Source organism: Cryptotermes secundus, unplaced genomic scaffold (genome assembly GCF_002891405.2).
Source record: "Cryptotermes secundus unplaced genomic scaffold, Csec_1.0 scaffold318, whole genome shotgun sequence".
Taxonomy (NCBI): Eukaryota; Metazoa; Arthropoda; class Insecta; order Blattodea; family Kalotermitidae; genus Cryptotermes; species Cryptotermes secundus.
The window spans coordinates 3522615-3536124 of NW_019730108.1; the positions used below are offsets into that span (position 1 = coordinate 3522615).

Below are 13510 nucleotides of genomic sequence, written 5' to 3' on the forward strand. Positions count from 1 at the left end.
CCCCCCCCGGATAATGCTGGGATAGCATCATAAAGTAGGCCATGACTGCTTCCTTTGTCATCTTTTCCAATTCAGTATTTACTCATTCAACATTATATAGTCAGAGTTACTGAGTGTATTATTAACCCTTTAGTTCCGGGCTCGGTGCACTGCATGCCAGCAGTTTCTGTGACATGCCGCCAGTGTAGTGCACTGTACGCGTATTTCAGCTCTAAGTTTCAGCTCGTATTTTGAACCGTTGTTTTTCATGTAAAATAATTCTTTTGGTATGAAATTAAAGAGGGAATTGCAGGCTGTCATTTCGTATATTCGTCGTCCCACTTTGAACTTCCTGCGGGCGTTGTAATACATTTGAATTCTTTGAAAAATTTTCAGCTTCAACACTTGGTGCTCTTGTTACCATACAAACCTACCTCTGCCTAGGGGAATTCTTATGATCTAAATATGTTAGATCGATACTCTGTACTATCCTCTATCCTGATTGAATGAAAAGTTGATTCTCTTGAGGCATATTCTGAACTGTGCTGCTTCAACATTGGTATTTGTAGCTACGAGAAGACACATGGAGAATCTACGACTTTGAGATGTGATGTTGACTCTAAGAAGTGTGTTATGACTGCTACATAGCAAATGGTAAACAGTTCACTATATGAATGATGACTAATGTAATTCCCCTTTGTTCTATAAATACGCATCATGCAGTCTGGTTAGCCAAGGCCAGCTGCAAGGAATGAAGTGGTCAGCTGTGTTGTGTCATGACCAGTGAAGAATGTATTTACTTCAAGCCAAGTCAGAACAAAGTTTTATCAGATTCGGAATTAGACACTGAAAATGAATGTTTGTGCTTTTCTTGATTCTGTGGTAAATGACAGAATTGAGAATAGCACAAGCATCCACTGGGAGAATATGCAAAACTATAAGGGACAAAAAGAAAATTTCTGAATGTGATGATAATATGTAGGAATAACACAAGGAAAAGAATAGATCAATTGTCAATCAGAATTCAGTTAATTGAGGGACTCTCTGTGAAATATGCTAATGCTGTAGAACACAAAGTGCCAGGTCGACATTCGTCTGACAAAACAGTGTCCCGTCTAAGAGAAAGAAATTTTATAAGCAAGATTCCACCAACTACGAAGAAATCAAAACCACAGAAACGGTGTGTTGTGTGTCAAATACTGTGTACTTGTCGCACGCGTGAGACATGGGATTCTGTGGAATGTTTTCACGACTAACACACCCAGCTGAACTTCTAAGGTAATTTGATTTTTTTTTATTGCTAATGGGGTGGGACTACGTCCCTTATACTGAGGCCACTTCTGGCCTATTTTACCAGCCCCAGATGATAGGTGAGGGTGATTGAGGAGCAATTGGTGGAATGAAGATTGGCAGGGGAAACCAAAATACTTTGAGAAAACCTGACCCGGCACTACTTTGTCCACCACAAATCCCACTTGATCAGACCCACAATCGAACCTGGGCTGCCATGGTGGAAAGCCAGCGACTAACCACTTGAGCTGTGTCGCAGTCCTAGGTAATATGATACTATCATTCATAATTTTTATGGGCTTACTGTGCCCAAAAAATGTTAAAGCAGTAGGTTTCCCTGTCAGGTATCCAAATTGACAGTTTGTACACATTTCTCATCTCATGTGTGTTCTGTGTGGCTGTCCCATGTCGTTCTCCTTTATTTATTTGTCAAAGATTAAAAACCATGAATTTCCTCATCATTTTCTCCAGCATCCTCTCACATTCTGTCCCTATGGACCAGTTATTCTCAGCACTATTTTTCGACTTGTAGTGTTTGTGTGACTGTTAAAGAGAACAGATTTCACATCAATGCAAAGGTAAAGGTGCTATTGTCCCTGACAGTATACCAGGAAGATTATAAGGGAGTGGGTGTATATCTCAGTTTTAGATGAAAGTGGGTGTTCTGCCTCACAGTCCAGTGACATCACTCTTGTAGCCTAATTGCCTGTGCAAAAGGAAAAATTGCAGTTTAATAATATTTAGAGATGTTTAATAGTGATAAATTCCTAATTTTTAGGGGCCTTGGGATGTCGTGAAGAAAGTGTTCTCAGCAGATGTCCACAAGTCAATGTCAATTCATGATAAGTCAGACCTCTTCTTCCATGACTACAGTCTAGGGCCTCTCTTTGTACAAGAGAATTATTTGGGAGTGATGCCCCATAAAAGCAGGTGAGCATTTATATATTGAAATGCTGTCTAACCTAAGAGACGGGCCATTTAAATTCCCGTAATGGCAGTAGGCCGGAGTAAATTTAAATGTCCGCCATTGTAGAGTATTACAAATTGTAAGCATGTTACTGAAAATGCTGTGATTTCTACAATTTTTGTGATAAACGAATGAAATAAACACTGCTTTTATCTAGAAAGAATATAGAATCAGATATTGTAATTTGCAGATTTCAAAATCTGTAAAACTTGTTACACCGATTCCAAAAAAAAAAAATTCCCCCAATTTCGAGCATCTGTCCACAAATATGCTTACAGTTTCTGCAGTATAAATGCATGCTGCTGACATCCTGTCTTACTATAACTTGTCTGGCAAATGGGGAGGAAGTTTATGTTTGTATTGCACATTCTCCAGTCACGTCGGAACCTTTCTGTATGCACGAATGTGGGTGAAGTCTTATGGTACTTTGTCCTTCAGAAACTCTGACTGTGCATATCTCAGACTAGCCACACAGAGGTACTGTTCTCGGAATAGCCCCCTTGCTTCCTTGCCACTTTCAGAGTCGTCTGTACCGCATTCTGAATTGGTGTCATTTATGAGCGGCCTCTCAATTTCGGCTTCTTCCATGCAAAATGAGGCCATGGTGGATAGTTGAAATTGCGATGTTTTATAAGCATTACGATTAGAGGAGGCCACTCGACATCACTGGCCAACTTCCTCTAATATGAGACTGAGGTGTCGTGTGTGCTCTTCGCGTGGGAAACGGAGTTACATCAGGACAAAGTGCATGAATTGTGACGTCAGACTCTGCATTCAGTTAGATGACGCAGGTGGGAAGACTGGACTGTCTGCTTATAAAGCGGGTGCCCAAAAATAATGTAAGTAGAACAAGAATTTTTATCTTAAAATTAGATTTTAAAACGCTGTGCACACACGTGGACTGTGCGTACCCACACCGTGTTGCACGGCCACTCGGCTACACTTTAAAGGTCTCCATACGGTGTCGCTAGGCTCTTAAAGGCTAATGTGTACATTAAACTCCTAGTTATCTTGCATCCAGGCATCAGGAATTCTCAAGTATTCAGCAGAAATTTCAAAGAAAAATTACCATCTTTAATGAATTATTCCAGAAGAAATTTGCAGTGCCTGCAATGCAGAAATTCACCCTCAGCCTCTGGCAGCATTACATGTTATCCTTCTTGATGTATGTGCTATTACAGTAGAGATTAGCTGAATTTGTCATTGTGTTATAGTACATGTATCCAAAATGTTTCACCCTTCAATCTGCCTTAACATCTAGGAAGACTGCCACACAAGAACTGAGTGAGATCATGTTATTTGAACATTATATTTGGTTTCTGTAAGAGTGTTTCTCATGTAACCAGCAGACCTCATTCCCCATATGTGCTGGTTAATGGGAAGTTTACCGTATGTGTATAAAACACACCTTTTCTCTCAGTTTTCACAAAGCAAGTTCATTCAAGAGGTAATGCATGTGACTTGTATTCTGGATGTACCAGATTCAAAAATTGGTTTGGGCATTCATTATTATGACTTTTTCTTGGCTTTCCTCAATCCTTCCAAGAAATGCCGGGATATTACTTCAAACCAGGCCAGGACTGCTTCCCTTAACACCTTTTCCAGTTCATTAATCATCCCATAATTTGATGCTGCTGACAGCATCATTATATAGATAACAAAGAAACTGTTAGTGTCCTGTTTTCTCTCAAGCACCTATTATACTTGTAGAAGGCATACAGATATAACATTGACTCCATACCCTTCCCTGTACATAAGTGGCTGTTAAAGAGAGATGGCAGTACAGTGGTACAGTTTTTGGATGTGATTGAAATCTGCAATCTTAATTTTGTTTTCTGTTACTAGAGTAAGTTTCAATTTTGTAGGTCTGGGTATTATGTTTATTTAAAATTTTGGGTACTATATATTGCAATCGGAGAAGTTCATGGAGGTAGGCCTCGGCCCACTGGGGCTGTAGTGCCAAGGGGGAAAAATATATATATATATATTGCAATATTGATACAGAAAACCATATCCAAAGCAACATATAGCAATATGTGCTTGTAATTAATGTTTCACTTCCAGTATGATTTTGAGTATAATGCAGAACTTATTTACAGGAACAACAGGAAGAGACATTTGGAACTTGTTGCTCAGACAGCAGAGAGCCTCAGTTCAGGGGATATGGTAGAAAAAACCATCAGAAGTAAAAGTGCATGGAGTCTGTTGCCTGCACAGGTCAGTGGTATCTTCAGATTCAGCTCTTGATACTCTAAGCGGATATTGTTCTGAAATATGTTAANNAAAGAACTCCGTACCGTTGCCACAACCTAAGTTTAAAGGGCCATAGGATAAAGGTTAAACAGTGTTAGATTATTTCTGTCAAGGTAGATCAGTCTGTGTCTTGACAGGTGGATGCAAAGTGGGCCCTCAGGTTTTCTATGTCCTTCATTTTTGGCCTTGTCTCATTTCAATACATTGTTACATTCTGTAAACATTGATTACCTTTGCACACTGAATGCCTAAGCAAACTCCAAACCTCAGTAGTTTCAAGGTCTAAGATTGCATGAACTGACCATCACCACATTTTTCCTGATACTCATTTTATGTTTGCCACACCTGGCTGGGTTGATTATGCAGCTTCTTCCACTTCTGGGGTTATGTTAATTAACTTTAAGCTCCATAAGTCTTATTAAATCTTTTCTCCATGGCATGGCTCTTTAGTTTGTCGTTATGTCCTGCGGTTTCAAGGGTATGCTTCCACCTTGTGCATCTTTATATAGGCCTTGTAAATGATAAATGAATGGGCCTTTCTCACTTCTGCTCTATGTAAGTCCAGGTATGGAGACTGGATCATGACTCATGCCCACCCATGTAGCATACCGTTGGGAGTTCACTTCCGACACTGGCCATTGTTCTGTCTATGCTGTTATAATATGTTACTGCTGAATCACAAGTCTCCTGGAACCAGTCAGAACTCCACCAAGCTACATGGTGTAGACTGAGGAGACGTGGGTTGCTTATCTCATGGTAATGGCATTAAGGTTATGGACTGATGATGATGGAAGAATTTCCATTACGTTCAGAATTCTCTTTGAGGCCCTTTGTGGATACAATTATTGTATTTCTGGACATTATACAGTATCCTATTTTTATTTAAAACACACAACGCTTTGGAGGCTGGATTCTATCTCCATCTTCAGATGAAATCTTCTCAGTTGAGACCAATCGATAGAGCTAGCCCCTATCTCCAGACAGCAGCACCAATACTAGATGGGATATATAAACCATATGCAAGAGTTAAGCAAACATTAAAATTATTAAAAGAACTCCACACACATGAGGCCTAACACCTATGTTCATGCACTGTTTTACAGCTATTGTTGTTAAAATCAGAATACTATCAGAATAGAAGTCATCACTGAAGAGACAAATTCTCTGTATGGTACCAACATAAAAGTGTGGTTTTCACACTACACTTTCATCTACGCAGGATGGATTTGTGGCGTTCTGACTTCTGCTGCAATAATGGGAGTAGAACTTTGTGGATGTTTGCTGAGCCCAGTTTATGGTGATGTTCCCACACCAGAACTGACAAAATCTTTTAGTGCTTATTTTCTTTATCACCCCGTTGGAAGGTTGCCACCAACAGTTCCAGAGGAGAGACCTTTTAATCGTGGCTGTCTCATGCCCTACACCATCCCATGAGGAACCAGCTGAAAGATTGTAAGTAGGTGACACTGCCACCAAGGAAGTTAAAATCAGCAGGGTGGACACACACTGAGCTAAAGAAAACATTTAAATATCTAGGCTCAGGAATGTTGCCCTTGAAGTGTTTTTACTGAGCTATTCCCTGGCAACAGCCATCTCTTCTGGCTCCACAATTATGGCTTTGAGCAGACATGTCACAATACATATGTGCATATGTACATACATACAAGAGAGTCAGTAAATAAGCCACAAATTGAAGTAAAACATCTGTGATAAACATAATAGGTTTTCTATCTGTATCACTAGGTAGCAACAGAATCCAGCTTCATGACCATCTAGGTAGCCGAGACACATGCGCATGTTCAAATGCTGGTTTTAGTAGTCAAAGTAGTCAGAATGGCAAACATGCTTGAGGAGGCATTCTGTTGTCTGTGTATATATATGTGTTTTTTTTTTAAGTGGACAAAATGGCTCGATGCAAAGAGATGTTTTCTCTTTATGGTAGGAAGTGTTTGTTGCGTAAAGTGGTTCACATCTGGGTCAAGAAATGTGGCAGATGTTTTCACTGATGACTAAGAGATTGAAACAGAGATGCAGAATTGGGTGAGACAACAGTCAAAAGACTTAATGTGTTGTGAGTTTCAATGAGAAATAAATGTTTTTTTCCAGGTTTGAATATCACACATTTTACGTTTTGTATCCCTTTGTGACCTATTTACTGACTCTCCCTTGTACATACACAGGTGTATTTATATCTGAGGGGACGTCTGCCACTTCTCAAATTTTATGATGGATAACTGGTTCCACATCTGTTGAATATCGAATTCTCACTTATTGCTTATCCAGTGAAATTGTGTACTACAAGAATTTATCCTGAGTGCCACTTTTTTTGCTGTTTCTATCAGTGATGTATCCAATGTTGTTAGCCACCAGATACAGTCTTCCTTGTGTGTTGATGACTGTCATATGCAAGGGCTATTCGGAAATAACCTCTGGTGAGCTGTTAACAAAACAATGAGAAAAAAATGTTCTTATGTATAAAAATACATACATGCTTGAGCTAATTCTCAATATAGTCACCACCAGAATTGAGGCACTTGTATTGGGGAATAAGTTCTTGTATGCCTGTGTCGAAGAAGTCTGCCACCTGTGCACTGTGATTGCAACCATTTCTTCAGGCAGGTGCGAGTCACTTGGAGCGAAGTCAGGGCTGTAAGAAGAAGGTGGTCAAGCAACTTCAAGTTGAATCCTGCAGGAGTGCTTAAGTGTGAGCAGCTGTACTTGTATGTGGACATGCATTGTCATGGAGGAACACTGCAAGTGCACCAGATATCAGCATTCCATGCCTTTTGTCCTGAATGGCCCTACGCAGTTTGTTTAGTCTTCTGATGTTGTCCCTTGTTACATGAATTCCACTGTCAGCACTTCTTTCCTGTCCCAGAAAACAGTTTCCATCAGCTCGTTCCTGTAGAGCTGATGAACTGCAGGTAAAATGGATATCCAAAGCATGTTGAGGTAATTGTTCCTTCAAAAAAAAAAAAAAAGAACAGTCCAATTAAACTCCTGTCTGACAGTCCATACCAGACAGTGAGTCCTGGCAAATTATCCACTTTATCCACATGAATGTGTGAATTTTCTGGAACCCAGTACACACAGTTATGGTGATTAATTGTACCATTCTGCTTAATTGCCTCATCAGCCCAAACAGTTTTGCTCACAAACTCTTTATCCTTGTATACCTTATGTTAATCACTCACAAAACTGTACTCTTTGATGGGGATTGTCTTCATTCATGGCATGTAACAATGCTGAGATGTAAACTTTCCATTTAGCACATTTTAGAATGTGTTGTACACATGATCTGCTAATTCCTATCTGACATGCACGATGTTATGCGGACTTTTGCGGTGACAGTGTAAACTGTTCAGTGCCACAGCAGAAGAGGCTGGAGTCATTGCTGTGCAAGGCCTCCCAGACCTTTGCTTGTGCACATCATGCACTGTACCATCAGCTTCAAATTTGTCACGCATGCAATTGTTAATCATGTTGAAGGTTCCAGTGTAAATCCATGCCACTATTATCTTTGTACTATGCTCAAATTTTCAGCACCACTTCAAAATTATCTTTCACTGCTTGACTGTCCTGCCATTTGATAAGGTGGCTCAGGCATTCATTTGACTAGCACCATCTTTTGGGAGAATCACTCACTACACACTGTACATTACATTTTAATTCAACTTTGAAAATATCCATAGAAAACCTGTATTATAATGTGTATACATTTTTGGGCCCTCCCTGTATGTGTGTGTACATGTGTGCAGTCTGTTTACTCAAAACTTGTGATATTGAGTTATGATAAAAAGTAATTTTGTGGATGTTTTCATTTGTTCAGGCCATATTTTCAAGCGTTTTGCCTGGTGATTTATTGGAAGGCCACTTCACTTGCCAAATCAACTTTCCAGCATGGCTGGGAAAGAACTCGCGCAGAAGTAAGTTCCAGCGACTTCTGCAAGAACTTCATGGACATATGAGGCTTAAGTATGCACTGTTTTTTGAATGATATAAATTTTGAGATGTTCTGTGTAATGACTTGTGCCTGTGTTTATTTCTCTATTTGCCTTAAATTTTGTATCTTTCTTGTATAAAGTACAGGGTCTGGCAGAGAAACCTGACGTTTTTAAGTTGGCACTAGTTTGGGAAATGGTGGTGTGGGAAGAGAGGGCTCACTGACCTTCAGCAGCTCAAAGTATGCCATTTCAGTAGACATGGAACAGTGGGCCGTGGAACATCGTGCTTTCGTCATGGATACGTTTTTTAAAACTGGTGACTGTGTTATTCTGACTGAGTGATGTTTCCATCTGCATTTTAATGTGGGTCGTCACGGTAAAGTTCCCAATAAGAATGTGAATTTGCTGTGGATTGCAAACTTCAGATCAACTGGCTCAACAATAAAGAAGAAACTGCCTGGAGTTACATGTACTGTCCGAACACCTGAGAATGTTGAGACTGTTAGGCGGACCGTAGTGACTAATCCCCATCGTTCTGGAATGAAGCATGCCATTGCATTAAGCATTTGGATGGCATAATTTTCAAAAAAGAAATTAGCTGGCAGTTATACACACAAAATGGCATACATTGTTAAGTACTGAGACAAATAAAATAAGTAAAAGAAATAAAAATTGGCTCCATTGTAGTAATTTAGAATCTATCAAGCTTTCCTGCCAGACCCTGTATATGAAAGGAACACATAGTGGGGATGTTCTGTCAGTACATTTCACCTCCAGAACTGCAGAGAGTTTTCTAAATGGCACTTACATAAAGCAAACGTGCATTTTTGGTTGTTGCAACTTAATGGAAGGAATGTCCAGTTCTTCCACCTGAGTATGCACTCAAAAGAAATCCACTGTTCTATCCCTACTTAATTTTTTCTTCAGCACCCCATCCAGCTGCCTATTCACTGGATACCAGGGGTCCTTCAAGTTTAATCACATTTTTTAGCTAAAATTATGCATCTGTTTCAGTTATACCAAGAGGAATTTTTGTCTTAATGTGAATCAAGATTTCATGTTGTGGACTCCCATCATCATGGATATCCATTAGGTGTTGTCATATCATGTTGAAATTTTATCATATTCTCCATAAAAATTATGCATCTGCTGAAATTTTATGAAGAGGGATTTTTGTCTGTGTTCATTGAGGAATGATGGATTCCATAAGTGCAGATATCCATGCTCTATTGCCATAATGCATTCAACTTTAAATCGAGGTTTGGGGGGGGGATACATTGGTCGAAATTTTAAGGGGAATTTTCAGCTCACAGTTTATTAACCTGTCATTGTAGGTTGGTCCATGTCCTATTGGGGGCACAAAGGGGGCATTTAGATTTCCCCTTCCACGATTTTTAGCTTTGACCCTTCCACCCCCCCCATTATCAGTACCTCTTGACATCTGACCTTAAAACATATTTCTGTCTCTCTTGGTGTCTGGCTTGCTGCTCTAACGACACAATAGTGCATACTAGTGATCTGTGATACGAATTGTGAGGTGAACATGGGAAAATCTTGAAAGATTAATAACTTCTAATATACAGATAATATTAAAATTCATGAGCTTGTGCCCTTGTTTATGGAGCTACATCACTAGCAGTCTGCTTGTTTCGCCAGTGTCGCATCAGCCACATTGACAGGGAATGCTGTAGATGCCATATATGCCCTCTGTTGCAGATCTCTTTTCAGTCTGGTTCTCATGAGTGAACTCCTCAGAGTGCATTTTGTTTTGAAGATGTTCCTAATTTTGTAATGATTCCCAGTATGTTTTAACTTTTGTGAAATACCTTTCACATAGGGGATGTACACAGAGCCAAGAGGCTTTTCTTCTTTTCCTGGATGACTATGACTCTTGAAATTAATAACTCAGTCAATGAAATGGGGATAACCATTGTCAGAAAATGTAAAAGTTAAATTATAATTTATATGGGTGCAAAACGTTTTCTTTCACAATGAAGGAAGGGCATAGATTGAGGGTACTGGAGAACAGGTTGCTGAGGAGAATATTTGGATTGGGGAGATTGGAGAAAATTCCATTTGTACTCTTTATCTCACATTAGGATTATTAAATCATGGAGCATGTAACACATATGGGAGAGATTCAGAGATATATACAGGGTGTCCTAGGAGGAATGGACCAAACTTCGGGAGGGTGTTCCTTATGTTAAAGTATGCCGATATAATCCAAAACACCTATGTCCAAAGTTGAATGGTTACGGAGATAATGGCCCAAGAAAAGTGTGGTCTTCTAGCGGGTCCACAGATTATACCTATCAGCTGAGAGGCCTTATCTCTGTTTGTCCTTGAGTGCTGTGATTCACCCTAGCCGTGCTTATGTAGTTGGCTTTATCAGAACACGCAGTCAGCACGTTACGTCAGCACTTGCCATTCATGTCTCATGTATAGTGCTTGGAAACCCTAAGGACAATTATGACATGGCGAGCGAGTGTTTTGTACTTCAATTTTATGGCTTCATGTCACTCACAAGTTAGTTTTATGTTATGTACATTATTAACATTACAGAATCCACATATTCCTGCCAGTTTTAATATGTATTTTGTAATCAACAAGTGTGCAACACCGGTCAAAGTTTGACACTTCTCTGGCCATTATCTCCATAACCGTTCAACTTTGGACATAGGTGTTTTGGGTTATATCGGCATACTTTAACATAAGGAACACCCTCCCGAAGTTTGGTCCATTCCGCCTGGGACACCCTGTATATAAAAATTTGGTCAGAAAACCTGAAAGGAAGAGACTTGTTGGAAGACACAGTAATAATTGTGGTGATGACATTAAAACTGATTTTCAAGAAATATAGTGAAAGGAAGTGGGCTGAACTTATCTGGCTCATGATAGGAAATAGTGACCAGCTGTCGTGAACACAGTAGTGAATTTTAGGCCAGATAAGTGGGGAATTTCTTGAGTAGCAAGTGCCTGTTAGCCTCTGAAGAAAGACACTGTGCCATAAAGTTAGGTAACTGTGGTGGTAGACTAGTTTGGTTTCATTCATCCTGTATTGTACCTAGTATCCTTTGTTAATTATGGCTTCCCAATCTGAGAACATGTATATTCTGACACTTTCCGGTTTCGTGTTGACTTGTGGCAATCCCCATATCTTTAACGTGGATGCTGGTAGTATTTGTTGAGGACTGTTCTTTGAGTTTCACCCATTGCATCGTTACTTAAAATGTTAAAATTGTTATCAGTGTTTATCTTTTTTCTAAATTACTAAAACACCATAACATAATCTCATTATTGGAAATTAAAAATTATATTATTAGTAATACAAAGTCTGCCACTGGGATCAGGTGTTTTAGAATGTGTTGCCATAGGGACATGTAATGGTGACAAATGGAACGAACTGGATAAATTAATACAGGCTATTTATTAAAATTAATCTGCTCTAAATGCTTTCTGTTGAACATTATTGTAACAATATAAATTAATGCTTCTTATTGCCCATAGTTTGCTGATTTTAGGCTTTTACAATAGTTAACTGTTTATATTCAGTTGTTGGGCATTTACATCACGTGGATTTGGGCAGTGTTGCTGACATTTCGGAGGTATGTTGTACCTCCAGCTTGAGGGTCGAAGTTTGTGTCTTAAAAATAATCTGGTCTAAATTCCCTCTATTCAAGCTTAAACATTGTTGTAACAAGCTAAATGGAATCACCAGCCATGTTGCCATGTGTACTGAACTTGCATACATATACAAGTGGGCTGATACACAAATTCTGCACTCCATTTCCCCTTCTGCAACAGTACGTTCTAAAGCGCCCACTACCATTTGCAGATCATATTACAGTACTCATTCAGAATTAAGTGGAAAATCTCTTCAATTGGTACTCTTTGAATTAAAAACAGTTTAATTGTGAGAATTGTAATTGTAAGTTTTAAACACCAGCACAAATGTGTGTCCACAATAATGCAGACATGCTAAAAATCACAGGGTATCATGTCATCAGGCCATGATGTTTTAGTACATGCACAAGTTTAGTCTCTTGGGGAATAACTTTTCTGTCATAACTGTCACGGGCTGGTGACTAGACACAGGGTTTGGATTAATAATTGAATTTACTGAATGCTTATTGCATTTAATTGCAGATAATTAAAACTTTTGTTTTTCCTCTTAATCATCAGATAACTAATGGCACTTACGAAGTCTTTCCATCTTGCTGTATCTTCACATACCCATTGCTCGGTAATGGCCTCAATAACAAGGATTTTCCTTAATACTTCCATGCTTGAGTGCTCTGCTCTCATCAACTCCCTCTCCGATGCTTTCAGCTTCCAGTCATTCAGCTGGGCAGATTGCTGTTGGCCCCCACCAGCACAGTTATTCATGGTTCTGGGTCCTGCAGGATTCATGGCCATATTTTTGCCTCACATCTCTGGTAGTCATGCTGCATTGCTGTTTGCCCTTGTCAGCACAGCAATTATTGGTTCCAAGTTCATGTGTCTCACCATGTTTTACTGTCATGAGTCCCATGGAGCTTGCTGGCTCTTTTTATGTAGTTTCAACACAGTCTGAATAGAAAAGAAAGCCCCCAGCAGTTCATTCACTATTGTGTGCATATTTGTTGCCACAGAAGCATGATTAGCCCTTTGACGCGGTAATTTAAATTCCGCAGCTGCGTCTCCTGCGGTAATATATTCAGCCGGCCATTTAAATTTTGCTCGAAAATGATTTATTCATCATTGTTCTTAAATTCTATGAGATAGGAACATGAAACTTTCACTAAAATGATCTTAAAAGGTGGTTTTATAACCTTACCTTATAATATGAGCGCCCTTTATATCTTCAATGGAAGCAGGTTTTTTAGTATTTGAGCAGTGAATGGTACGCCTTGAAGCATGAAACTTTCACTAAAATGATCTTAAAAGATGGTTTTTATAACCTTACCTTATAATATGAGCGCCCTGTATCTCGGTAATGGAGGCAGTTGGTTTAGTAGAAGGAAGGCCTTGAAGCATTCGTATAACCCAACGGTGCCTCACATTCACCATTCTCCGCTCCAATATTGTGTATTTTTTT

At 39.4% G+C, this 13510-nt stretch overlaps 1 protein-coding gene across 1 annotated transcript in view; it reads left to right on the forward strand.

Moving 5' to 3' along the window:
* The window catches only part of LOC111866068 (replication factor C subunit 1), an 80702-nt gene that overhangs the window by 49067 nt on the left and 18125 nt on the right, over positions 1–13510 (forward strand). Inside the window, exons 12-14 of the mRNA XM_023854613.2 lie at positions 2048–2199; positions 4336–4453; positions 8319–8464. Of these exons, the coding sequence (XP_023710381.1) occupies positions 2048–2199; positions 4336–4453; positions 8319–8464 (416 nt within the window). The remainder of the gene's footprint in view (positions 1–2047; positions 2200–4335; positions 4454–8318; positions 8465–13510) is intronic.